The sequence below is a fragment of the Habropoda laboriosa genome, unplaced genomic scaffold (assembly GCF_001263275.1).
Source record: "Habropoda laboriosa isolate 0110345459 unplaced genomic scaffold, ASM126327v1 scaffold225, whole genome shotgun sequence".
Classification (NCBI taxonomy): Eukaryota; Metazoa; Arthropoda; class Insecta; order Hymenoptera; family Apidae; genus Habropoda; species Habropoda laboriosa.
The window spans coordinates 832924-844194 of record NW_017100368.1 but is presented as its reverse complement, the minus strand read 5'-3'; the positions used below and the strand labels follow the sequence as shown (position 1 = coordinate 844194).

Here is an 11271-nt window from a genome sequence, read left to right as displayed (position 1 = left end):
TCCAGTTCCCTTGTAATACAATTTTTTGGTAGGTTCAAAACATGGTAGGTCGATACAGTGTTGGACGTTATTCGAATAAATTCTTTTTCGTTGTTTGTTCATTTGTTATTCGACTTCAGTTGCTTCGTTCGTAAAATTTAACGCGCTCGTTGGCAGACTTTTCTTCTACATTACTATGATTAATCTGCCATATTCCTACAAGATTTCTGATGAGATGCTTGAGAAAATATGATATTTAAGTAAATCATATTTAAATAAAATTCATGGAAAAAAGACATTTATTCGTCTCTTTTATCTTGAAAACTACGGCTAACAAATAAGAGATAACGAATAAATTCGATTTACACGAATTATTCGAATTTACTCGTTATTCGAAATAACGTCTGCAACGCATAACATTGTTACAGATTCATTTCTCATCTTCCACAACGATTCGATTGAGAAAAGATTCTTCTTCCACAGGAAATCTACCATTTCCGCTAAAATGAAAAATGCCGCACTGCTTTTTCCAACAGAACTCGTCAGATTCGCGACGTACTAGGACACGAAAGTGGAAATTTGTTGAATTTGTCGGTGAATTCGTGAAAATCAACTTTCCAAAGTAGGTGCACCAAAATGGAAATGTCTGCGGGCTAAGGTCACTTCTATAATTCATACGAAAGTTTCTGCATACTGTACGGTTCACTACGATTTAACCCACGTATACATGAGCGCTTTGTTTAATAAACTTCACGAACACGAGCGTATACTCTTTCAAGACCCGATGTAGTACGCGGGGCGAGCGTGAAACTTTTTAACGCGTAGGATGACCCGATGATCGTCGCTGACCAACGCCAGAATCTTCGACGCTGCTGTTAAAAAATTTCTCCAAATAACCTTAACATACACCGCCGGTGAAAAAGGTTGCCACGCAACAATTTCCAGAACACTTTAATAAATAAAAATCTGCCGAAACGAGCTTAATTAACATCGATCCATAAAGAACCGGGGTAAATTGGCAATGTGGTCGCGAGCTTCTCTCGCCACCGGTATACACATATATACAAACCCGTTAAAACTCTAAATACGCACGAATGCAAAGTAGAAGAGGTTAAAAATGACTTCCTGCTAATGATTTACAAATAACAAATAATGTAACCCGGTGAAAAATTCCTCTCCGATGTATTCTCCACGTGCGCGATATTTCGCCGCGAGAAAGTGTACGAATTCTTTCCGTTGCAAACAAAGAAAAAAGGGGAAAAAAAACAACCCTGGAGAACAGAACGAGGGAGACGAAAGTTCAACAAAGAGTGAAAATTCCTGAGCGAAACGCACAGTCGTTAATGGCCGGTTTTTACGATCATCGGTCCATCCGGTGTTACATCGGCGGTCTGCAGACCGTCTGCGGTATCTCATCGGCGTGGAATTTACATTTTCGAGGAAGAGATACGCGGCCACACCAGCCAAAAGCCCCAGAGATAATTCCGCGGGTTGGGTCGCGCGAGACCGCGTAACACGTATCGCGCGGCGTGACGTGACTCACGCGGGACATTTTCAAACACGGTCACGTTTTGGCAAAAACAATGCACCTTATTACCAAGTACACCGGGGGGGTATTCGTCACATCCGTCCGTATGCAGGATCGTTTCCAGAACGTGATTTCCAAGAGTACCGGTTTCTAACAAAGAGGTGTTGAACCATATCGTTTTCGCCTGGCAGGAAGGGAATATGTAAATCGCGGTGGAAACGGGAGCGCCCGGTAGTTGATTTGTCCCGGCGTATTCCGGGAAAAGGAAATAGAATACGGTTTAAACGAACTTAGAAACTGCATCTACGCGGTGCTGCTCGTGTACTTTGTGTGAAAGAAAATTATTCGAGAAAGTTGGGAATCCGTTTTTTAACGCAATTTTACATTTTCGTGCGAAGTGTGTGAACAGATTAATTTTAATACTGAATTAAACTCGCACCGTGTGTCTACTTTATGATAAATTGTGAGAGCGAGGGGAAACTTGAAAATTTATTATTAAATGTAACTTCGCGTTAAGGAATATGAATCCTGTGGTAGTATGTATATTCAATTTTAATTATTTTTCCAATTACCCTACAAAGTGTGCAATTTTAGAGGAAAAAGAAATTGTGTCAATTCTGAGGCAAAAAGAATTTTGGAGTTATCCTGACTACGCGTTGGTAAAGTCGAACGTCGTTGCGAAAGGGTTGAGGTTATCTCGAATTTAAATTACCACCAAATTTTTACGATCTTTTTAATTCTTTCCTTTGTAATATACAGTAACACTCGCGTTTCGGGATAAAACAGAATTAAGTTAAATTTATAATAAACTTCAATTTTCACTCCGACTACAATGCCTATCTACAGACCAAAGATTATCTAATACAGATTATGTATGACATTTCACCATGTTCCACCTGATCCAATATTTAAACAGCGAATAGATAAATCTCACCTTCGCTATCGCTTATAAGTATTTGCTCACCCGTGTTCACATTATTCCTTATTGCATTTAACCAGCTTTCAAGGAAGATGTCAAGGATTTCACCAGCTTCGTGACCCTTATTTGAGAAAATACAGTTCTCTTGAAAAATCTATCAGATCTACGAACAAAGAGTGAAAATTATATGGGCAAATACTGAGAGTGAGATTCGTTTCGTTTACCTTTTACCTTTTGTTCATTGTGAACGAAACGGAGGATGCTCGCGAGATTTCGAAGAAATATAAAAATTGTCGAAGAACAGTAGACGAAAACAAAAACCTGCAGAGCCTTGTCTTGGAATTCTAATTCACAGTAACTCGTTGCATAACGTGCTACCCCTATTGCATAATTAATTAACAAGAGGGTCCTTTTTCGCAGGCACGTATCAAGGCCAATGGCACAACGGGTTGAGGCATGGTTACGGTGTAAGAGCCAGTGCACCGTTTGGATTAGCAAGTCACTACAAACCATCGAAGCAAGTCAGAGCATCCTTAACGTCTCTGAGAAGCGCGGACGATGGGGGAGCAGTGGCGCCAACCCCGGAGCCAACTGATAGAAGGGATCGTCGAGTCGGTGATAGCAGAGGTGGTTTCGTTTTAAAAGCCAGGAGCGACAATCCTCCAGCGCGCAGAAAGAGTCTCACGGAGAAATCACTGAAGAAGGGTATCCTCTCGGTAAAGCAATAATTTGAATCTCGCCTCATGTGTGATTCCACTTTCGAGAGAAAAGAAAGGGAATCTCTTTCCCGAGAGTAGACGTTTGAGAGATGATCGTTATTTCAGGGTTTGAAGATTCGAAAGCAGAGAAGCACGGGTGACCTGGAAAAACATGGAACCGGAGGCAGTATTAGGAGCAACGCTAGCTTCGCGTCGTGGATGTCGACAGAGAGCTCGCGGAGCCAGGCGTCGGCGTCCGTTCACACGGACAGCAATGCGTCCTTTGTCATCGAGGTGAGATAATTCTCGTGAAACCGTTTTGCGGTAGAATTCATCGTTTAGCCCTTTGATACCTTAAAGAGCACCTGGCGCACTTTTCACCCTTCGAAATTTTCAACGAACCTGTGTATAAAAATTCGAAGTAACTAAATTCACAATCGGTGAAATCGTTTCATTTAGATGTTCACTCGTGAAAGTGAAAATGAAGGAAAAATTCAGCCAAAGTTTCAAAGGGTTAAAAGTCTCTTTTAGTCTTCTACAAAAGAATATTCGTTTCTTCAGGACGAGCAGATGGACGCCTCCGTGACCGAGACGTACTTAGGAGAGTGGAAGAGCGACAAGAGGTCAGGCTACGGTATATCGGAACGTAGCGATGGCCTGCGGTACGAGGGTGCATGGTTCAATAACCGTAAGTACGGCTACGGTGTCACGACGTTTCGCGATGGCACGAAGGAGGAGGGCAAGTATAAGAACAACGTGCTGATCACCAGCCAGAAGAAGAAGCATCTGTTCCTTATCAGATCGGCCAAGTTCCGTGAGAGGATAGAGGCGGCGGTGAACTCAGCTCAAAGGGCGAGCAAGATCGCTCTTCAGAAGGCGGATATCGCGATCTCGAGAACAGCTACTGCTCGAGGAAGAGCAGAATTAGCGGACACCGCCGCTGAAGAAGCGAGAGATGATTCGGAGCTTGCTCAACAGACGGCGAAACAATTCGCGCCGGACTTTAGGCAACCGGAGCTGGAAAGGTTACGGAACAGAGAGATATCGAAATACGTGCCACCACCTCAAGACAGTGTTCCAGGGAAGAGTATTCTTCACAAGGCGGCCACCGTCGATCAGCCTGGCTCAACACCGATGAAGAGTCCAACGTCTGAGCAAACGACGAACACGTCAGCCACGTCAACCGCGAGCAACGTGATGCAATCGATTAGGAGAGCCAGCATGAAGCCGCAGAGTCAGCTGCAGCAGAATCAGATGATGCCCAATCAACTGCCTCAGAATCAGATACAGCAGAACCAGCTGCCGCAGAATCAACTATCTCAGAGCGAGTTGAACCAAGTGACCCCGGCTCAGCTGGTGAATCAGCTGCCTATGAATCAACTGAACCAGGCTAATTTGGCTGGACAGAACCTCTATCAGACGCAGTTCCCTCAGTCGATGCCTCAGAATCCTATGCAATACCCGAACAGTATACCTAATCAGTATCAGCCATCTAACCAGTTTCAAGGGGGTCAATACGGCATGCAGAATCAGTATCCTCTACAGGGTAGCCCATATAATCAGCCACAGTACCAACCAATCAGTCCACCTCAGGGCGATCAGTATTTGTACCAGCAGCAACAACCGGTCGGTCCTCAAGGGTATCCTAACATGCAGGCTTACCCTAATCAGCAGGTAATTTTTATTGGATTATTGGAGAACACTTTTGATAGCAGGTAATCAACGAAACAAATCTTTTGCTGGAATAGGTTGTTCTATTGCTGTTCATAATTATTAGGACACCCATTATGTTCGAACAGAAAGTATTGCACGAGCTAAATTACATTCCAATGATTCCAGGTTGGGTAATTTATTTTTAAGATCTTAATAATTTTCTAAGGATTGTTTGGGTTTGATTCACATTCAATGTGTGACCTAATACTTATGGACAGAAGTCTAGTACATGCACTGGATCAGAAACGGATATATGTATGTAGGAGTGCTGTTGAAAGAGTTCAGAGTGTCGATTTCATTCGATTTTCTTTCAGACTGCGTTGCCAAATCAGTATGGCTCTGGCCAGATGAATCAATACGGCTCTCAGCAATTGTACGGAAAACAGCAACAGCAACAACCACCTCCACAGCAACAAACACAAGTTCCACAGCAGTATCCGGCTGACGGTGTCGGAGATCCACAACGACCACCGAGTTCCACGAGTATACGAAGAAACAGCCGTATCCTGACGGCTCAGGATCGACCCAACACTATTGGACAGACGCTAAACGACAGGTCTCGAGTTCAGCTTTTATAGAAATGCTTTAACCCTTTGCTCCTCCGAGCATTGTTTGATACGATCGATCAGCAATCTTCAGCATACATTTGAAGTGAAGCTTTCGAAAGTCAATAATTTTGTTTTGGAAAGAAAGAATTATAAGTACATATGAATATATTTATTTTCATTTCTTTTGTTTATTTTCTCTATTTTAATGTAAATAAAACTTAAAGGTAGTTATAGGGATGCTAGTGGAGTGCAAAGAGTTGATATTCGATAATCAAAAAAATTCCTGCAATTTTCGATAGAAGGCAGTCAGGATTCACAAACAGCCATTAGTAAATCGATGCATTTCGATTTGACAAGCACTGTTCTTCCTCTGGTGAAATGTTCATCGAATCGAACGTAATTCAGGGTTTATTTATCATTCATTCAACGAGAGAAAAATTGCAGGAAACATTTTTGGTCGCCTGGACAGAAACAGTTTTAAGGTTTTGTGTTTTTACAGGATTTTCGAGTTCGACTATTTTCGTTTGATTTTAAGTAGCACGTTTATAATTCAACGAGTTTTCGTGTTTCGTTTTACAGACTAGATCACTATAAGGTGCCGCCCAGCCGTGGTAGTTCCGTAGATCGTTACGCTAGAGCGCATTCCCGGTTGACTGGATCGAGACAGCCGTCCATCGATAAGACCGTCACAAATCCGCCCCAGGACATGCTCGACAGGTGATTCAAAATGTTCTTGATCCCACAAGACATCGATCTGGATCACTCTTCCTCAATTACCATAACCTTCGTCTTCTATCTTTGGATCTTAACGAGGTCGTTTTAGAAATTTAACGAACCATCACTCGAGCACAATAATAATGAAACAATTCAACCAGTGCTAATAGAAATAGCAATATGCACTGATCTATAAATCTAGAACCTCTTCCATCTCGTTTCCATCAGCTGCTCAAAGAAATTAATTTACAAACCGAACATGTTCACAATTAACCCTTTGACTGCTGGCTATTCGAAAGTAAAGCACTCAGTACTCAGCACTGAGGGAGATAAAGATCTCGAATCTGCTTTGATGTAAACACAAACCATATAAACTCCTCTTAGTCATTTTTTCTTACAATACTATCAGAAATAGTTGACATGTTCATTATAAGCAAGACACTTTGTATAACTCAAAGGACCAACTGTGGACTTAATTGTGAATGAAATCATGAACATGTTTATGAAAGATTGCGAGCAGAAATCAGAAATATCAATTCGTGTGTTACCTATGACCTTAATGCCTCAACTTACGACCTCGCTACATCAATTCCACCACCTATACACATTAACCATTTGCAACAATTTATTTCCTAGAGTTCAGGAGTTTGCCCCTGGAAGGAGTGCGAGTCTGGTTGAGTCGTATCCCCATAAGGCCACCTTTTCTAATACAATAGTAGTATCGGGGCCTCCATACCCAAATAGGAAACCTCGAAGGGAGAATAGAGAGGGAGTAGTTGGCGTAGTGCGCGAAGCCGAAGGTCCCGGATTCGATTCCCGTGTTTGGGTCCCTCGAAATTTTTCCGTCGGTTCTTGCACAATCATAAAAATAGGGCAGACGTATTGTCATTATTGGCCGAACGCGATATCATCGACGAATCGGATCATATAGCATCGCGTGGCGGAAGATTCAGGAAATGCAAGCTCCTCTTGCCCCTGTGTCGCCCCGCGGGCAAACTCCTGAGCGTCGCTCAGTACTGTCCTACGCTGAGAAGATGACGAGTGGAAGAAATGCGGGTCTCGTTGGTTGTAGCGGACGACACACTCGTTAAGTCAGAGATCACACGCATTTTGATTATTGGCTGAAACGGTCACATTTACTACTCCCCTTGCCTCTGTGCCGTCCCGCTCGTCGTCTTCTCAGCGGCGCCATAGTACATATACCTAAACATCGGAAGCAGTCAACGTGAAATAAAAATTACGATCAGAGGATGATTGAATTTCTCGATTTACAAAATTCAGATCAACAAGAGCACCTAGCTCGATGCGATCAGGCACACCGCTGAACGGATCCGTGGTGGGCAGCGGTGCAGCGACGCCGACGTATGCAGCCTCGACTTCCAGCCAGTTCGATGGCTCGATCCTGAAGGAGGGACTTCTGACGGGTTCAGGACAGCCTAAGCGTACGGAGAGCTTATACGTCACGCCCGGACGCGGCTCGACCGCATCCGGTGGCGGAGGCGGCGGCGGCGGCGGGGGCGGCATGTCGAAGGTGAGTCTCTTCCTCTTTCATATATACACTCACTATCCACCGAATAAATATTACATTCGCATATTCCTGACTCTCTATTTTGTCACGCGACACCGGCGTCCTCGCACTTTTGCGTCACCAGGCCCGAAAAGGCAGCCGCTGGTTGTTTGGATCTGTAGCTGAAGTTCCACTTTGGCGATTAACACTGTTGGACTCTCAATTTTGTACAATGATCTATTTCGGAGATTTCGCGAATTATACAGGGTGTTTCGGGCGTAACGAGCACTCAAATTATTTCCGTTGCTATTTAAGGTAAGAAAATACGACCGAAGGAGTTTCCGATGAAAAGAAAGTCACCTGAAGATCATCGATATTTTCTTTGGCATATTAATTATTATTATTATTTTTACATTGTTCGAAGTCATTTCGAGGTTATTGTGTCATAGGTCGTTGAACTCGTCCCGATGTTGGCTGTAACGTAGCATTACAAAAAAAAAACTGGTATTGATGTATAAAATAATGTCAATAACCTTGGAATGACTTTAGCATCACTAGATGCACGTCATCGAACCATATAAACTCCTCTCAGTCATTTCTTTCTCACTTCCAATAGCCCGTGGAAATAATTTGAATGAACGTTACAAGTGAGACGTCCTGTGTATTGTATATAATTCTTAATCTTGATATTTTTTTGTACATAATCATTTTTTGTATAATTATATTGTATATAATTTTTAAGATTAATTCCATTTTCTGTTTCGTTCTTCTTTTTCTTCCTTTGTTTCATTTGTCGCCTGGAATTGCTTCAGTTAATACCATTTGTGAATGTTGAATATTTTGTATTGAAACTTTGTTAAGATTTTGTAACTTTTAACTTTTGAAACTAGAATTGGGAGTTCTCGTGAAAAATGTTCGCGGTGCTACTATTGTGTTTAATTCTAATCCTTTTTTCTTAATCTTCTTCTCCTCCTTTATTTTACTCTGTATTCTCGAAGTAAACCTAACCTCTCACGCATTGTCTATACCACTGTGTTTACATGTACCTGTTCATTCGTTCATTTTGCATAACGAAGATAAATAATGGTAATAATACAAGCCTTTGATATGGGTTACGAATAAAATTATTCTCAATTTAACATAATCCCGAACCTATTTCACAAACGATGTGCGTTCATTTAGAGATTGAGAAAGATCCAAACAAATTAGCAACTTCCTTTTCCTACCGACCTCCCCTTTAGTGCATCATTCAGGCCTCTGTCACCGAGACTCTATTCACCGAGGCCACCCCATGGAAGACAATTTCTCCCGGGAAACGTTCGAGAAACTTCTGCTTCGGAAGGCTGAGAAATTCGCGCCGCGAACAAGGAACGCGCTTTCGAGTTTTTCGTTGTAACGCGAGCACGAGACGCTTTTTCGAAGAGTGTCGTTCAAAAATACCGCCGGATGTTAAACAAGATAACAATCGTTCGCTGTTACTCGTTCATTCACGCTTCCATCGCGGGAACATTAAGAATTTATAGCCGGCAATCTCGCGGTAAGGAAACGAGACAGAGAGAGTTTTCTCGTGAAAGGAAATGCCTTTCGAGCGACGCAATCGTTTAGACAAGCCTACCAAAAAAGAAGAGAAGGAAGAAAAAGAACGAAAAGAGTAGAATTTCACCATTCACCACGTAGCACGATTTTATTTTATTTTTTTTTTCACGAGATCAAACTACTTATTTTATTACATACACCTTCGATTGCTCACTTTGTTTATTTTCACAATTCTCGATTATTATATCTGTTTTGCCTGCTCATTAACCGCATCGTACGATTTTTCTCTGTACATCCATGATCTCTAACCAGTTTAACGTAAATAATCGTACATGTACATATACTTAATCATTTATTCAAATATATCTCGCTGTGCAGCTCACACGCATAGTCGTTAGTTAGCGAACGTAATTAGGCAAGCATCACGACGTTTTTCTTTTTCTTTTTCACCTCTACTATCCACTGATCGGTGCTGTTTCGTGTCGCCTAATCGACTTTCTCCATCGTCGACCGAAGAAAAACGAAATCTCGCCAAGCGAAATCAGACACATTTTCACAGGAATATATCCAGCCATCGAGGCTCTCCGAGAGGACATGTATACAGGGTGTTTCCGGGCACGAGTGGATTCCTTGTGAAAAGATAAATCCAGAATAACGATGTGCCTGTTCGCGGCTTCGTTTTCCAGAAAATTAGGTTTGAAATTTCTTCTCGAACGTGTGCACTTGCCACGCTTTCGACTTAACAGATTCCACTGTACGTTGGTATTTCAACAACGTTGCGAAGGATACTGATTGATACCACATTTTAGCGAAATCGAAACTTACGTTAACACTAGAAAGACCAGCCGGGTCGAAATGACATATTAGTATCTTTCCAAAGGTAAATTTTTATGTAATTTAACCCTTTGCACTCCTGTGTCGAGTGTGACTCGACATCAGTTTTATTCACAGGTCACACTCGACATTTTTACATTGCCAGTTTAAATATGTATTATATTTCGCAATATTTTTTTTATACTGAGATAAGCAGCATTACATGTCCAATTGTTACAGAAAAGTGTCATATACGTGTATAAGCAATTGTTTACATTGCTTCCTATCAACCAATTGTCCCTCGAAGTACTTTTTAAATGAAGCACATAAAATAATGCGGAGTTATTGGAAAAGAAATGAAGAAAGAATTCAGAGTGCTAAGGGTTGAAACGTGATTAAAAAGTTAGTCTCATATTGATACAAATAGAAATGAACGGAGAGGAAACAAAGTCAAACCTAAAATTCATTTTTTTTTGGAAAGTTGCTAATTGATCATTTTAACCCGGCCGATCCTTCTAGCGTTAATGAAGAAATTGCTGAAATTGTTGCTCGTCGAATCACGGAAGCACGAACCGATGCCGATAAATTTGCAAATTCTTTAATGTGACACCAAGAAAAGTCAAAAGAAGTGCGATAAGCGTACGCGAAGAATTCTCAAACTTAATTTTTCCAAAAAACGAAGCCACAAACAAACAAATCGTTATTTTATATTTTCAATTTATCATTTGATAAACAATCCACCCATGCCCGGTTGTACTACTCGCACTGAAACACCCTGTACATGTATATATATTTCCCCTTTCTCTCTCTCTCTCTCTCTCTCTCTCTCTCTTTCTCTCTCTCTCTCTCTTTCTAGTCCAAAGTGTATTTAATCATAATTAACCCCTAAAACCTATTATCTGGTACCTGATCCCGAGAATAACCTAAGGCAACTGGTTTTCTCTGTATCTGTATCTTTTCTTCTCTGTCGATTTGTTTGTCTGTGTAACTGTGTGGCATTTTGTGCTGTGTTCTGTGCATGCCATCCCAGGACGCAGGCCGGACGGTCCCCGCCTTCGCCGCAACGTCAAAGGGCCGCGCAACCCTATGAGTATAAGTATTATAAATAAATATGTACACACACACCTGCGATAGGTCGCGGTATTCCTCCTAACGAATGAGTCGAGGCCAGAGACTTTTAAGAGGGATGATGCAGCTCGTGACTAGACCCTGGATTCAAAAGAAGAACAAAAGGGTGATGTGCTCGAGGGTGGGAAGGAAAAAAAGAAGGGTGGAGGAGAGTAGTAAACCCTTGATGTACACTGTCGTTAACCGTT

General features: G+C 41.9%; 1 protein-coding gene across 1 annotated transcript in view; it reads left to right on the top strand.

Annotated features, from left to right (window-relative positions):
- LOC108574759 (junctophilin-1-like) overlaps positions 1-11045 on the top strand; it is a 61418-nt gene extending 50373 nt beyond the window's left edge. The window contains exons 4-10 of the mRNA XM_017937400.1: positions 2847-3142; positions 3251-3418; positions 3686-4798; positions 5152-5393; positions 5965-6102; positions 7381-7630; positions 10986-11045. Coding sequence (XP_017792889.1) covers positions 2847-3142; positions 3251-3418; positions 3686-4798; positions 5152-5393; positions 5965-6102; positions 7381-7630; positions 10986-11045 — 2267 coding nt within the window. The remainder of the gene's footprint in view (positions 1-2846; positions 3143-3250; positions 3419-3685; positions 4799-5151; positions 5394-5964; positions 6103-7380; positions 7631-10985) is intronic.
- The last annotated feature ends 226 nt before the right edge of the window (positions 11046-11271 follow it).